The following is a 17,403-nucleotide window of genomic DNA, read 5'->3' on the forward strand; positions in this document are numbered from 1 at the left end:
AGGGGGTGCATGACCAAGTATTAAGAAATGAAAAGAAATGAAACCTGCAACTAACAACATTCTTGTCCATCTCCGTCTATGGCAGTGATCTGGCACACCAACAAACGCTACCTCAGATACGTCCTGTGGGTTGCAGTTCCTTTTTCAAAACAGGTTTTGTTTCTATGCCATTTACACCATACACTATATTGACAAAAGTATTTGGACAATTGCTCATTACTTGTTTCTTCTGAAATAAAAGGTTTTAAAACAGAGTTTATCCTGCTTTTGTTGGAGTAACTGTCTCTACCGTCCAGGGAAGGCAAGTGACAAGCGTGTTAGTCTTAGTGCTCCATCCCAAAAGTATGGGATGGAGCACTGTCATTTCAGAGAGCACAGCTCCACTGCTCCACAGCTCACAGCTTAATAGAGAGAGATTTCTGTAGATGATTTGTAGATGTTCCACTTGTCTTTTACTAACATCCAACTTAAAGGTGCCAGAGAATGCATTTATTGAGTATTTTCAGTTATTCTTTAAGGTATAGTAAGTAAGTATGTACATAAGTTTGGATGAGTTTGGTTTTCTTTAGTCTTTCCTGTTCAGCTGAGGTAGTGCAGAGCAGATGATGGAGAGAAGAGATGGTAAGCTCTAGCTATGCTAGCTTTTAGCCTAGCATGCCGAGACTGAGCTCCCCTTCTGAGGACACTGGCACAGGAAAAACCACAGTCTCATGGTCTGGTTCATGTAGCAACCCATATTCCCAGAATTAGAACAGTCTGGTGGTGATGTGCTGCTCTCCACTATCAACAAAAGACTCTTCTCTTGTTGGCAGAACTTTTTACTGTTTGACCAGCTTTGACCAGGGCTTTCATGACATTCATGTGGGGCAGTGGTGGCTCAGCGGTTAGAGCGCCGGGATATCGATAACAGGGTTGTGGGTTCGATTCCCGGGCTCGGCAAGCTGCCACTGTTGGGTCCTTGAGCAAGGCCCTTTACCCTCTCTGCTCCCCGGGCGCTGGAGTTGGCTGCCCACCGCTCTAGGTGTGTGTGTGTGTACTCACTGCCCCTAACACGTGTGTGTGTGAGTGTGTGTTCACTACCAGATGGGTTAAATGCGGAGGACACATTTCGCTGTACAGTCCACACTGTACAGTGACAAATACGTGCACCTTCACCTTCATTAGTGGGCCGGGCTTATGTAAATTTTGGGGGTGTAAATATAAGTCAAGATGAATAAGTTCTGGGGTTTAGGAATGGACCTATTTTCCAGCTCTGTTTTGGTTATGGTGGATTATCCTTTTGAAGAGGGAGGCACCAGTATTTGAGGTTTACAGTATGTCATCCAGTGCCAAAATACACTTTAACATTCTGGGGTTCCTTTAATATCTGTTAAATGCAATAAAAGTCCCAGTTGTAAGTATGTTCAAGTCAAGTCATAGGCTAGTCACATACATATAACTATTACATGCAATCACTGTTTTTGCATGCCTGGCTCTCCCTCCACAGAAAGTCCTCCTTACTCACCCTAGTGAGAGTGAGAGTCCAGGCTGGAGTAATTGGGGGAAGAGCCAATTATTTAATAATAATTGACAAGGACAAAGGACTGCTTTCATATAATGGGCTGTGGTGTTAAGTTGTGGGTGGTTTAATTGCTTACAGTGAGGCTATTTTGATTGGGGCATCTTGTTTTAGGAATGTTACCTGTAGTTTCTAACTAAACAGGTAAGATAGGTGCACCTGTACATTCCACAACATGTAGTTTGCTGCTCTTACCTAGTTCCCTATGTAAGAGGAAGGGCACCATGCAATGTTTCCAGTCTGGGAAGCTTGGAGCAGTTAGTCTTTTGTTTCATTTATTTCATCTGGAGTTTGAGCAGAGACATGTGGGTGTTTTGATCTGCTCCTGTGCTGTAGAGTTTGATTCTCCCAGTGTGGTACTGGAAAACACAGCAGTTTTAGTATGACCTGTATAGTTAATATCTAATTAAATAGCTTTTATTTGTTCCTTGCTCTTTTCCCCAATTTCATTTATTTATTTATTTATTTTTTATATAAATATACCACATTATTGATCCCAGAAACCCTACATGCAAGGTGGGTAACAAGAGTTTTAATAAGTAGGGATATATGCATTGTGTAAACCTAAATGGGCTGCACACGAGTATAGAAAATGAAAATCTCATAGAAAGCACATAGACAAACATGAACGGACTGGAAAAACACTGTAAGGGAATTATGCTTCTCTTACGTGGGTATTATTGTGTTGAGCTGTAATTAAAATGAATGGTAGTCACTCAGTAAAACCATTTTCTGTCATTATTTACTTATGGAATTGTGAAATGAGAAATAAACAGTACGTCTAGAAACTTTAACCAAATAAACATACTATAACAAGCCTTTTACTAGACGAAAAGGGTAAACTGCTCCCTTTAACACCTGCACCCTTTAACACAAAAAGACTCAGCCTTGCTTTGAAAAGAGGGTGAGGTGAATTTTACCTCAACTTCCTGTCCTTAAAACAGATGCAGATTTAATACCACAAACGGAAGTGGAGATGGCACATCTGCAGTAATACATGAACAATTAAAATCTAAGCAGTTCTGCTTTAGTAGCAACAGCACTGTTAAAGAGGAGCTGAAAGAGGATAATGGATGTAAATGGGAATTCAAGACCTATTGCAGGCAAAAAAGCAACCAAAAGGAACACTTCACATGACGTTATCTACGTGAATGAAGACTTCTTGAGGAACAGACGCAATAAAGGAACTGGGGTCTCAGGTACATATACACCCACACTGGCAAAAATGTCAGAATTCCTTTATCACCTTGTACTGTATTTGCTTTAGGCACCTATTTTACCTTCTAGTTTCAGAAATAAGAAATTCAGGAAGCAGACGCTACAGACTGGCTGCAGTGTGTCTGGGGTTCCAGTGTGTTCTCTTGCTGGCTGCCATCACAGTACTGTGGGTCAAGTTCACTGCAGAAAAGGACCAGTTACAGACCAGTTACAACAGCTTGACTATAGAGAGGGACCAGTTACAGACCAGTTATGACAACTTGGTTATAGAGAGGGACCAGTTACAGACCAGTTATGACAACTTGACTATAGAGAGGGACCAGTTACAGACCAGTTATGACAACTTGGCTATAGAGAGAGACCAGTTACAGACCAGTTATGACAACTTGGCTATAGAGAGAGACCAGTTACAGACCAATTATGACAACTTGGCTATAGAGAGAGACCAGTTACAGACAGAGAGGCATGTGTTATTCCAGGTGAAGGTTTCTGAAACAGGTAAGTATGGGAGAACGAAGCCCAACCTAATATTATTTTGGTTTCATATTTACACACAAACACACACACATACACCAGTCAAAAGTTTGGACACACCTGGTTGAATGTGTGCTGATCATCATCTTAAAAATATGTGATCCAGATGCTAGGGTGACCATTTTTTTTGTTTTGTTTTAACCATTTTTTTTGTTTGACACAGAGGACACATGAGTATCCACCATAGTTAGGATGTCGTGGCTAGGGGTTCAAGTAGGCTGAAGCTGTAGGACCAACATGTATGTATGAGGGTGGATATACCTCTCAAACCATGCAACTACAGTACATTACATGTACATTAATACATAAATGTTTGCTCAGTTAAGAAGGCCTATAAATATATTATATTATAGGCCATAATAGCCTATATTCATCTCTTTTCAGTTCAACATACAACTTGGGCCTACTTGAAACCCCTTTTAAATATGGTCACACTAGCCTTTAGATCAAATGCTTTTAGGATGATGACCAGCACACATCCGAACATTTGCCTGTGACTCTTGAAAAAGAAACATTTTGGAGCATTTATATTAAAATTCTGCCAGATTCATTTCCAAATAGAGAATGGAGGTGTGTTTACAATTTAGATTGGCTGTATATCATTCAGTTTTCAGTTTTAAAAGTTATGTTACTGAGAACAACTGAGATGATTAAGTCTAAGTTGGAAACAATAATGACTGATCTGTAGCTCACAATAGCTAACAACAGCTACATTACTACTGTCCTATCTTAATAGTTTGATCCATTATTGATTTGATTACCTCCTTGAACCCTGTACATAGGCCCACACTTCAATTCTTCATCCTCATTCTTTACTTCAACTGCATTAGTCTCATAATTAACATCAGTTTAACAGACCCTAAAATAGAACTCTGTGGGACTCCTAAATTACCAAATAATTCATAGTAGTTTCTGTCTTAAACACAGGATAATAATAACAGAATCAGAAGAATCAGAAAGTTAATAAGTTTTTATAATCATTTGTAGTGAATGACACACTCTACATTTCAGTATTATGACAAAATACTGAGTTGTGTAACAGTTTTATTAAGCTTATAAGGAATGTTTGCCTGTGTTTTGTAAAACGTTAGAATTGAAAAGGCATATTTGTTGGTGAAGCCTGGATTGGCCAGTTGAGCCAAGTACTGAGTTACAAGTACTCAGTGTTTCTGTGTAATGGTGCAGAGCGCAGATAATATCACACATTTCTTTCCAGAGATGCTCATTTACAAAACAAGCAAACTGCAACTCTTCAACTCCAGTATTTACTACGTCTCTACGGAAAAGAAGACCTGGACTGAGAGCAGTCAGGACTGCAGAGAGAGAGGAGCAAACCTGGTGATCATAAACAGCAGAGAGGAACAGGTGAGTGGAGGCAGGAGAAAGAGAGACATATATCCTTTCTTCACAGGAAGTTTGATTTAGGGTGTTTTCACCTAGTCTGAACCAAAGTCTGAACCAAGCTTCATGTTTTTATTACATTGTATGCAAGAACTTCTTCCCGTCATCATTACCTACATGGGCTGCATCCCCCTGTTTTTGACATTGATTGGTTTGTAGAAGGGCATGTGTCTTTAGCCGGTGAGTTGTTAATTTGGTTAATTTGGTTGTTAAGTTGCCTTTTTCAGGTGTTGTGCAGAATCCGACTGGTTTCTTTTACTGCTTTCTCCTCATTTGTGTGTAATGGGTGATGATAGTCCAAACCATCCCAAATAATGTTTTCTCACAGCAAATGAACTGTGGTTCAGTTGATTTGGCCCGAGGCTATTTCTTTTGGTCGGACAACATTTCAGTCCTTTGGTCTGGGCCACGGCACATTTTACTCCAGCTATTTTGTTTTGGACTAAACTGAAAAGTCTGAAGGTACACAGTAGCAGTGAAAGCACCTTCGGTATTCCTCAGTAGCATTTAAAATGAGCTTTAAAATAAGGATGGGTGATATGGCAATAACAATACTTTAAGACAAAATAACAATTAACCCCCCACTGCAAATTAGGTTTATTAGCAAAAATAATCTCAACGCTTCTAATACACTGCAGATTTAGAATTACCACTCCAGAATTACCCAGGGCTTTTTCTGAAACCATGCCTTGGTGGACTCTGAGATATGCTTAGGATTATTGCTCTGTTGGAAGGTTCAATGACGCCCAAGCCATACATTCCTTACAGAAGGCATGATGGGTTTCTTAGGGTTTCCTGATATCAAATCTGTCTTGCCCTCTATACACTGCAGGGTTTTTTTTTTCAGTGCTATAGGAAGCAAAGCATGACAGAATTGCAAAGTAATAACACTGCTGTGTGTAATTACATTGTCATTACATTGCAGTGTGCAATTACATTGTCATAACATTGCAGTATGCAATGTGTAGTAACAGTGTAATAACAAAGTTCACTGTTATTACACTGTAATAACACTGCAGTATGTAATTACAATGTAATAACACTGCCTATTGTTGTTAAACTGTAATAACACTGCAGAATGTAATTACAGTGTAATAACGAGGCAGTATGTAATTACAGTGTAATAACAAGGCAGTACCTAATTACAGTGTAATAATGACGCAGTATGTAATTACAGTGTAATAACGAGGCAGTATGTAATTACAGTGTAATAACAAGGCAGTATGTAATTACAGTGTGATAACAAGGCAGTACGTAATTACAGTGTAATAATGACGCAGTATGTAATTACAGTGTAATAACAAGGCAGTACATAATTACAGTGTAATAATGACGCAGTATGTAATTACAGTGTAATATATAATACCTATGAAATAACAGTGTCCAATGTAGTTGCATTGTAATAGCAATGCAGTATGTAATTACATTGTAATAGCACTGCAGTACGTAATTACATTGTATTAAAACTGCAGTATGTAAATACATTGTAATAAAACTGCGGTATGTAATTACATTGTAATAAACACCACATTAACTAATCATTTGTGAAACACTGTATGCTGTTATTACATTGTAACAACACTGCAGTATGTAATAAAAATTTAATTACAATACAATATAGCAACACTGTATGTATGTAATTACTTTGTAATAACCCTGTTAAATGTAATTACATTGTAACAACATGGGAGTTATGTAATAACATTGTAATTACTATGCAGTATATAACTACATTGTATTAACACTGCAGTTTGTAATTACAATGTAATGTTGCAGTATTTAATTACATTGTAATAACACAATCACAGTCACAATAGCGCAGCCAAGTGCATGTGGCTAAAATCTTATCTGGATCCGGATACAAGTCATATGAAGTGAATGAATGAAAAGAGGTCTAACTAACTAACTTGTCCCAGTTGACCCAGGACTAATATTTTGTTTAACTCTGTAGCACCTATTAGCTTTATACTCCAATTATAAAATCTATGATTATTCCAATTAATAAGTGTTATTAATGATACAAAAAAGGTTCTTTATGATTGGAATGTGTTTGGTTGCAATAATTATATCATAATAATCTTTCATATAAATTCAACATAATCTTGCACAAGCTTAGCAAGGAGTTTAATGGATCATATTGCCCTGTCACTCACCTCTACTTTGAACCATTTATCTCTATCATCTTCCTGTAGACATGCAAGAGTTTGTTTCTCTGTTCAGCATATGATGGAGTGAGTCTACACTCTTAACAGTAAAGGTGCTACAAAGGGGCCTTTGAGCAATTCCATAAAGAACTTTTGGTTCCCCAAAGAACCATGAGTGTAAAGAGTGAGAGTTAAATAGAGTGTGTGAGTTAAAGGCTTTACTTGATTTAGCACAAACAAACATGGTTCTTTAGGGAACCAAAAGTGGTGCTTCTATATATACAGGTGTGTAAGTGTTGGAGTGTGTAACTAGCTCTTGACTTGCACAGGACTTTGTTCAGAGGTTCAGAAGAGGTCAAAAGGCTTGGATTGGTCTGACTGACCTAGATGGAAAATGGAAATGGGTGGACGACTCAGCACTAACGACTGAGTAAGAGACCATATGCCTTCATATAATTGATATAATTGACTTGATTGCCTTGTAAAGGTGGGATTGAGGCCTCTTTACTTTTCCCTTAATTTACAGCAGGTATTTTCAGAAGGCCAGAATTATGAACAAAAGCTAGAGAACAATGAGTATGAGTCACGTGTGTCTGATTAATTACTTAGAACTTAGAACTTAGAACATTTAAAAAAAAAGTCCAAATGTAGCAGAAAAGATCAGATCTTTCACAATTGGGGTGATGTGCTCTTTCCATGTTTTAGGATGGTATGTGCTGCTGCGTTTTGTAGAGCTTGTAGAGTAATGTATTGTTTTAGGGTCCTGTGAGAAGAGCATTAAAATAATCAGTTCTACTTAAGAACTGAGTACATAAAAAATACTTAAGTTTTACTTAAGAAGCTTTAGTAATATTTCTCAAATAATAAACAGCATCATATAATGTTTATTGCATAACAGTACTGGTTCTTTTTTAAGTGATGGTAAGGGGGAATCACTTGTGGACCACTTGCGGATTAAACATCCATGTTTGTAATAGAGATGATCACCACCCCACCTTATCCCAAAAGTATTGGATGGAGCACCATCTATCATTCCAGAGAACACAGTTCAACTGCTCCACAGCTCAATGCTGGGGGGCTTTATACCCTTCTTGCCCACACCTGGCATTAGACCTGGAGCATATGGGTTCATGTTTATCTGCTCCAGAGAGCCCTATTCTATTGACAGAACTTCTCTACTGTGTGTGTGTGCTTTTGCACATCTGTGTCATGTACAGCTTGTTTAATTGCCATAGAAAAGCAGTGCCAATATAACAAGACACACTGAAGCATCCACGCATCAGTCTAAAATCACCATGCCCAATAGAATTTGGTAGACAGAGGGGTATAAAGCCCTGCAGCATTGGGCTGTGGAGCAGTGGAACAAACCTTTATGGAGCTCCAGCCAATACCTCTGGGATAAGTTTAAGTGGCATTTACGATCTGTAACTAAACAGCCATTATCGGTGCCAGCCGAATGCTATCGACTTCTCACAGTAATGTTTCAATATCTAGTTTAAGACCTGTGCAAAAGATTATATATACACACACATTTATGTTTCCCCTGATGCTCACTATTTCTAGATAACTTAAAGTTATAGAGAGATTATTCCTATACAATCACATAGTTTTGTGTGGTCTCAGGTTGGTGGTGTTTGGATTACGGTTGGTTCAGGTTCCAGGCTGGATGATCAGGTCGGGTAGCTGGGGTAGAATTCTCTCTACACTTTCCTGATCACCCACAAAAAGACAGCAGACACTCTGATTCTCTCTTTCAGGTACTGGGAAGTTTACGAACCCAATGGAGCAAATGAACAATGTGTTATAACTGGCGAGGGATCTAATGCTGCCCAGAACTGGGCTGATTACCCATGTAATGATCAGTTTGTTTGGATCTGTGAAAGAGGATATACAGCTGAATTGCAGAATGAGCCAATTACTTAATATAACAATGTAACATAATGTGTGTGTGTGTGTGTGTGTGTGTGTGTGTGTGTGTGTGTGTGTGTGTGTATAGAAAGAGAGAGAGAGTTTTTCTTCTCGCTCCAACATGTTTAAAAAATAGAAAGGTGTCAAGGCACTGTTTATCGTATCCGGACAGTTTTGGTGTTTCTCTGTATATTTTCATTTGTCTTTCTCTCCCTTATACAAGTGCATTATCTTACATCTAATCCCCTCAGTCATAACTCCTTAAAAATGATGAACTTGTATTTAATAGTCAGTTTTTTTTACATTTGAAATAAATCATATAGTGTATACTTCAATGGTCAGAATTCTTTTTGCAGAAATGTGTGTAATGCTTGGACAACACTGTATCTATATTTTGTCTTTAAAACGCTTTATTCACAAGCATAAACATCTGTAATTGTAAATACACATATACCAGCTTCTGTGCACTAATGAATCCAATATGACTGGACTACGTTATTGGTGGTTAGAAGAAGGACAGTTGTCATATTCTTTTTTGCCATTTTCCATAAAACTCATTTAATAAACATTGATGCTCACCTATGAGCCCTTAATAACACAGTCACAAAGTCCAACTTCACTTTGGTCTTTTAGATGAAGGTTCTCCAAGCTCAGCAGCAGCAGATGTTTCTCCAGGCACTAAAACAAAAAGAAGTAAAAGATCATCTAAACTCACTGAGAGCAGTGACTAAATGCAGGGGGTTTGTGCCCATTGGTCTTACAGACTCTAGTTTTACTTAGGCATAAATTAGTTCTCAGGTCAAAACCAAAGGCATGGTTTTCAAACCCGCAGTTTCTGTATATAGTACACTGGTACTGCTCTGTGGTTTGTTTCGTTGTTTTGCTTGTTTCTATGGGCTGCAGCACGGACATGGAAAATCTGCAGTCTGAACTGAAACCTAAAGGCTGGGCAGAAATGATGGTAAACAAAGCTTACATATTTGGCTGTTTAAATATATTTAAACATATGGACATTAGATCTTCATTTAAACAGTATTAAGAGAAGGAGGTAATCTAACTAAACCCATAAAACTAAAGAATTGTCTTATAAAATCATTTGTGAAATTAAACATTTCACATTTCTCCTGGCATTTCCCCTTTGGCTGAAATAACCTCAATTAGACGTTTTCTATGACCATCGCATTTTCCTACTCCTCCATGCAGAAATCTTCCAACTGTGTCATCTTTTTGCTTTGTCTAGGCATTCACTGGCACACTTTAGGTTTGCCCTGTTTTTTTAGGGTTTCCTCCCTAACCACCTTTCATGAATTTTAAACTTGTGCAGTCTCTTTCAGATGGTAGATGCTGTGATGGCATTGTAGGATTATTGGAGGCTTCTTTAAGCATCTTGCAGTCTGCTCTTGACATTACATTACATTTCTGTGCATCATCCATGCCTTGTACATCATTTGCCATTGTGTGTCTGCTACCTGTGACAGCTGACTGATTGTGAAGCAACTCAAGCACGGGAAGTGGCAGTAAGTCAGAGAGTGATCCGTCAAAGCATCTAATCACTGTAATTAGAAAGCAAAAGAGCTCTAAAATGATTTAAACTGATCAGACTGGGCTCTCTCTGAGGAACAGCTCTGTAAGCTCTGTACCATTTTTTTGGAGGTAGGAGTTTTAGTTTATTTTGGCTAGGTTTGGGATTTTCAAACAGCACCAGCTAGAGAAATGCATTGGTTTTGCCAGCCTTACAAAAACAGTGTATTTAAAATAGGCTGTTTTTGCTGCTTAGTTTCCCAATGTGGATGGTATGGACATACTACAAAAATTCAGTCATCCATCATATGGGTCTTAAAACAAACAATGGAAAGTACATGAAAGACTTGTACAGAATTTGATTGGTTAAGTTTACCATTCAGCAGGGGTGTCATTAGACCCAGTGAAATGTTGCATCCTTCCAGAAGCTTAAGCAGGGTCACTGCAGAGTTTTGCAGTGAAAGAGCAGAGCATTTCTTAATCCACATCCAATCCGATTCTTAAACCACATCACATCCTGCAGGTTAAACTCCATTAGCAACATTAGTGAGCGCCCTGAAAACCACAACTAGCAAAGAGACACAGCATAATTTTTCTGCATTAAACTACTCACCAAAATTTGATGCTGAGGGCTCTGTTTCTGTTTTTATCCAAACCTTGCTAGTAACAATTTGAATGAATGTTAAATGAATTAATAATAGTCTTTGAATTTAACATTTTTAATTATAAACATGAGTAAATCTGTCCCAGCATTTAGCCCTGGGTTGCTTTGTTAAAAATAGCTTGAAGATTTTTAACCCCAAGAGTTGAAAACTGTAAGTGTGTAAGTGGTAAGGGTGTTAATTACCACTGGTACTTATTTAGTTAGTGGAATTATTAGTTGGTGGAATTATTGGTGTTTAGGAAAGGGCAGTAACCTCAGCCATTGATTACAATACGAACGGAAGCTGTTTAACACTGCTATTTATGCTTCTGCATTAATGAATGCAGAAGTGTGATGATGGTCTGTAGAGGATTCAGAGTTGAAAAAATTTTGGTGTCATTACTATCCTTATTGTTAATATGGTAATAATTTAAAAGCATTGTTATATTACAAGACTTTAATACATCCTTTAAAAAATGTTTAGCCATTTAAAGAGTATTTGTGTGTAAACCAATCAACCAATCTGAGCCTATTCTACAGTATATGTTGGAGATTGTGTCCAGACAACAATAACTTACTTTCAGGTGGTTCAGTCCTGCTCCACTTCCTTTTCTTTTGTATCATTCTCTTTATCTTCTCCAGTAGTTCGATGACTTGCATTTCATTTGTCCTGACTTTATTGTTGAGAACGTGATATCTGTCCCTGCACTGCTTTACCAACCACTGGAGTTCTTCTTTTGCTCCCTCTAAATATTGTTCAATGGTCTTCTCCTCCAACCAATCTCCTCTGGAAAACAAGAGCAAGGTGTTGTCCCAAACATCAGTACCCAAAAGCTCTAGGTGCTCCTGCACAGCAGTCTTGTGCCTTTTTACAAATGGGGCCCCAAGAGGATAAACCAGTAGAAAAGTGTGGGGTCCTCCACCCAGCATCTCAATGCTTCTTTTGAGTTCCTGCTTAAATTCATCAGATGTGTCCTCTGCTGAAACCCAGTTCCAGCTTGGTGTGTCGACCACAGTGACTTGAATACCTGCAATTTTGTCAGTGTCCATAACACATGCTTCTGTTTGGGCTCCGATTCCAAACACCTCCTTGTTCAGAATGGTATTTCCACATGAGCTCTTTCCTGCCCACCGGCCTCCCAGCAACACAATCTTCACCTGACTAGCTGCTTCTAAAGAACAGAAAAAAGACGTAGTTGGCAAACATGTATCTAAATACTATTTCCAGAGTATTGATGTTCAATAGTTGCACCTACTCATCCTCATTTTCTTCTGATTTACTGGAGTAAAAGCCTTTATTCTTCTAAAGAGGCTATGCACTGAATCTGAATTTTGCTTTTAAGATTTGATTGCATTCGACCATAAGAACATTAATGGGGTCAGGTACTGGTGTTGGATGACAAATGCCACTCCAACTCATTCCAAAGCTCCACAGCTGAAAGCTAGGGGGCTTTATCCCTCTGTATCTGACACATAGCATTAGGCATGGACATATTTGGCTTATATGCAGCTGCTGCATTCTATTAATAATGCTTTGCTTCAAGTTGTATATGACCTGTGTCATTAAAAATGAACATTAAAATTAGATTTGGGTGTTGATATTGAACATGTCTACATTTAGCAGACACAAATCGTTGTTATATTGGTGCTGTGGAACATCCAAGTGGCCAAAATGGCATATTTGAAACATCCAGCAAGGTTTTTCTTGGAGTGTAATGCATTCTCTCTACAGTAATCTCTCATGGACATCACTCTTATTCAGTGTTCTTCTGGTAGACTTTTACAAATAAAAGAAATACAATTCTTAGCTGTCACTGATTCTTTGTCACTTTTCGAGGATTCTGCAGTGAATTGTTGCACAGTCTGTGCTGGAATATCTGTGTGACTGCAGTTCCTGCTGTAGAAAGGCTCTTTTCAGTGTTAAGAGTTTTAACTTTTCTCCCGATGCCCTTGAAATATCTTTCTTGAAAGTAATGCACTTGAACTGGAGTCTTTCGTGAAGATATGGTGACTAAAACTGAGCAGATTTGATGGCATGATAGGGCAAATACACACTTGCATTGACTGCATTGACAGAATTAACATGCTTTTTTATCAATGACTTAGTTTTGGGATTGGTTAAATCAGTTAATCAGTGAAAGCAAGGCAGATGCAGCAATTGCTAACACAGATGTGCAACTGCATACACACATACACACATATGCACATGCTTGTCTTGTCCCTGTATAGAACTATTGCCTGTTGAAAGGGACTCTCTGGATCTGATCAATATGAACCTATTGGCACCATACCTAATGCTGGGCATGGGGTAGAGGGGTGTAAAGCTCCCCAGTATTAAGCTGTTCTCAGGAATGACAGTGCTCCATCCAATACTTTATATACACGGTTATAGATATTTTTTTTATTTGAAGCATTTCTATTCGTCCATTAATCCATGATCAATTTCTTTACTACATTAGATGCATCTTCAGGCATATATAATGGAGTTAATAACTTTCAGTATGGACATTCCTGAATGTGGACATGAACTGACCAATAAACAGTAAAATGGTAGCATGGCAGAGCTACTTTAGTTCTATGAGACTGCTATTAGACAAGTGAAGTGCACCATGAGATCTGTTTTCATTGACATTCTGTAGGGAGCATAATTAAAAAGGTTTTCCCAATCCTGCCCATCAGCCTGTTTTTAATATCTGATTCACATGGCTTTGTTCAGGTTATCTAAGACCAATTTATCAGCCTGACTAGAAACAAACATGAGATAAGTAATTATGCTTTAATCATATTTATTTTTAATAATAAAACAAGACAATGTAATTATAACATGCTAATGCAGAACAATCATTGGCATGCTGTTCTTGATGTTATTGAGAACATTTTAAAGTGTTCATATCCTCTGAGATACATTGCTAGATTGCGGCCATGTTCCACTTAGTTTCAAAATGGAATACGGCCAGTCATAGCTGCCCGTAGTGCCTTAGGCATGCCTCAGCACAACCATTGTTCAGGCCACAATGTACTAGAATATGTGTAGTTGAATGTGAAGGTCTGGGCATCCCTGGCCCCTGACCAAACACAATGGTTTTAGCAAATCTTAATGCACAATCCTAATTACTTTCATGACATGAAAGAAAAAAAAAACGATCAGTGTGGCCTGTCCAGATCTCAGAGCTTGATTAGCAAGTCAGACCTGAAGCATATCAACAACTAAAATTTACAAGCTTTATACATTTTCAGACTCTTTAAAACTAATCAAACCTGCACTCCTCTTACCAACTGTCTAAAGATCTAAATAGTGAAACTAATCGATGCCCACAGGACAGGGGAAAGCTATAGAAAGATTTCAATTTGTGGTTAGTACAGTGTGGAACAGTATTAAGAAATGGCAGTTCAGGAAAACGAGGACCAAGAAAACTCTTATAAACATCTTATTCCAACTACAAGAACTGAATAGCTTACAGGTACCAAAAACATCTGTAAGCTGTGATTTATGGCAATGGGAGTGTGCAAAAGGAAGTACTGATTCAATGAGGTGTCCATACTTTTGACTTTTTATGTAATGAAAGACAAAGTAACTGCATTAGATGTAGTTAAAACGTAGCATTTAAACCCTTTCCCCAACTAAAAAATAAAACATTACATATGTATGTTATACTTTCTGTCTGCCCTAAAAGTAAAAAAATATATAAAATCTGATGACATTAATGCACATGATAAGTTTACATTTCTGACCACTACTCTCAATATTCTTTCAGTCCAAATGATAGTGAAGTTTACCTGAGAAAACACTCACCTGTAGCGGCTGCCATGTCCTGTCTGAAACCTTGAACTCCTTCAGTCAACTCCTTAGGTTTGATGCAGATAGCACAAGTAAAATGCTAGCAAATGCTAATACATTCCGAAAGATCACAGCAATCCTTCATAGACTGCGTTCGTATGTGTAAAACATATTGTAAATGATTCTGAGAGATAACCTTTTTACCAGTGCCGTTACTTAATCCTCATCAACAGAAACTGCTGTCAGAGGGCAGACCCTGGGGTTGGATTAAAACATGGAAGTAAAAGTAAGAAGTTCCTTCAAAGCAGGAATTAAGATATTAGTCTGCAGCATTGAGTCATAACGACTTTGCTGTAACATACCATTAAGTGTCAGTAATGTAAAACCAGCAGAATGGCCTCATTTGAGAAATCTGTAGATATAAGGTAATGAATGTTTCTAAGCCACTATGTGGGCCTTGTCATCTTTCTCATCTTTCCCCTTCACTGAAGATAAAAAGCAAATGCCATTGACCTTGGACTCTCCAATTACATTTCATATTATCAAAGTGTAGCAGTAAAGTGTCACTACTCATGTTTATCACTTTTCTAATTAAGCTTATTGGATCTTTGATGATGTAGCAAATTCACTTGGTGGATTGATACCATTTAACTTTGAATTACAGGAGCACTCAGATGGGGTTTAACCATCACAAATGAACCTTGAAGCCTTCTAAAGGCAAATATTAATTTTCCAGGTGCTTTCCTCCACTATTATAGGACAGTCCTAAAGGTGCCCCAGAATGGAAAACTATATTTTCTTGGCACAGCTGATTAATAAGTTCAGTACATGGACGTACTCTACCTTAATCTCACATGGGTCCCATCTAGGCCTCATGTGCCGTTTACAAGATAGATGGTGGCCATGCTTAACCCTTCTTGGTCCCATTACTGACCCTGCTGGGCATCTATATGTGGGGTCAACATGGAACCTGAGGGCAAAACTGTCTGGTTCCTAGTTATGCTAGAATGTGTGTGTTGGGGGTGGGGTTACTTGTATTCACATCAGATATTTTTATGTGCAAAGGTTCAACACTCCTGTGTTGCTTGTCAAAAGAGGAAGTGGTTAGTGTAGTGAAGAAATACACAAGTCATTGTTGCAATCCAGTGGATTCTGCAAAGCTGACCGAGAGTAAATGTGTCATTTCCTTTGTGTAAAGAATGCTACAAACCATAGGCCTACATTTACTGTTTAAACCAAGTTACAACCTATAAAATATGCAGATACACACTACAGTATATGCTTGGATGTTATTGTCACTGCATACACACTACAGTATATGCTTGGACGTTACTGTCACTGTATGCATCAAGAGGCCATAAAAATAAAGCTGTTCCTCAATCCAAGTAAAGCTGGATGACAGACTGAAAACAGACCCTTAACCTTTCTCTAATTACCATTATGTACAGTTGTAATCGTTGTCCCTCTACTTACAGGTATAGTTGTAATTCTGGCTCCTGCCAATGGCAGTAATGAGCCAGCAGAGGCTAGCTTTGCGTTTTATAAAGTAAGAACACTCAGCCATTGGGGCATTTTTTTAGGAAAACAGGCCCAATAGGAGAAGGTTGGAAGTTTGATGCATGTATGTACACTGTTCTCTATAAAAGTATTCAAGTGGATATTCCTCGGGGTTAAGATATGGTTAGATGTCTACTGTTTAAAGGCCAAGATTCATGTGCTGATGGGCTGAATGTTTTTTTTTTTTCTTTCTTATTTAGAAGTACTTCTTATTTCTCATTTGTCAATTCTTCCGATGAGTCATGGTCCAAACTTCCTGGATTGGGTGAAAATCCAGGTGTGGGACTTATCGTAGGAACCACTTGTGACAGGGAGTACTGCTGGGACAAAGGCTCTGGAATAACTAGGTTTCCACCATCTTTACCATCATCATCTTTACTCAGCCAAGATTCATCTCCCCAACACCCTCAGAGCATAAGGAACTATATAGACTGTTTGGTCATGGTGGTGGCACATATTTTACATACTGTATAATACACAATGTGTATATGCAATCAGTGCAATGCTTTTGCTGGAATAACTGTCTCTACTGTTCAGGGATATGTTGGAACATTGCTGTGAGGTTTTGATTGCATTCAGTCCCAAAACAGTTCCACTGCTCCACAGCTCAATGCTGGAGGGCTTTATATTCATTTACACCACGCCTGGCATTAGGCATGGTGGCAATAGGTTCATGTATGTCTGCATCAGAGAGTCCTATTCTATTTGCATTACTTTTCTACAGAGACTAGACAAGCTGTATTGCGTGTGTGCATTTATAAATCTGGCTCAGCAATGGGTACAACTACAAGTACAAGTAGCTGAAGGCATTCATTAGAAGGGGTGTCCACAAACGTTTGGACATATATAGTGTTTATGCCGCAATGTTGTGTATGTATGAAGAGGTAGGAGTGAAATTGTACACATTTCCTACAATGAATAATAAAGAGAGTAGATGTCTGCCTCAGTGTGCCTATAGTTAATTAGAAAGTATGACAAGCTAATAAAGTATTCTTATAGTATATACCACACATACTACTTCTAAAAGGTTCTTTTCATTTTGCAAAATACAAAAAAATTACTATATAAACCATCATCCTATATTGAAATAGAATTTAATAGACATTTATTTTTTATAAAAAGGCAGATTTCTTTACATTTC

At 38.2% G+C, this 17,403-nt stretch overlaps 1 protein-coding gene across 1 annotated transcript; it reads right to left on the bottom strand.

Annotated features, from left to right (window-relative positions):
* Positions 1–9,155: 9,155 nt before the first annotated feature.
* LOC140548205 (GTPase IMAP family member 4-like) lies at positions 9,156–14,922 on the bottom strand. Its single transcript, XM_072671654.1, has 3 exons — positions 14,721–14,922; positions 11,506–12,099; positions 9,156–9,441 (listed from the first exon to the last, which is right to left on the bottom strand). The coding sequence occupies exons 1-3, from the start codon at positions 14,734–14,736 to the stop codon at positions 9,380–9,382; spliced, it is 672 nt and encodes a 223-aa protein (XP_072527755.1). The 5' UTR covers positions 14,737–14,922; the 3' UTR covers positions 9,156–9,379.
* Positions 14,923–17,403: the final 2,481 nt, after the last annotated feature.

Source organism: Salminus brasiliensis, chromosome 25, assembly GCF_030463535.1.
Source record: "Salminus brasiliensis chromosome 25, fSalBra1.hap2, whole genome shotgun sequence".
Classification (NCBI taxonomy): domain Eukaryota; kingdom Metazoa; phylum Chordata; class Actinopteri; order Characiformes; family Bryconidae; genus Salminus; species Salminus brasiliensis.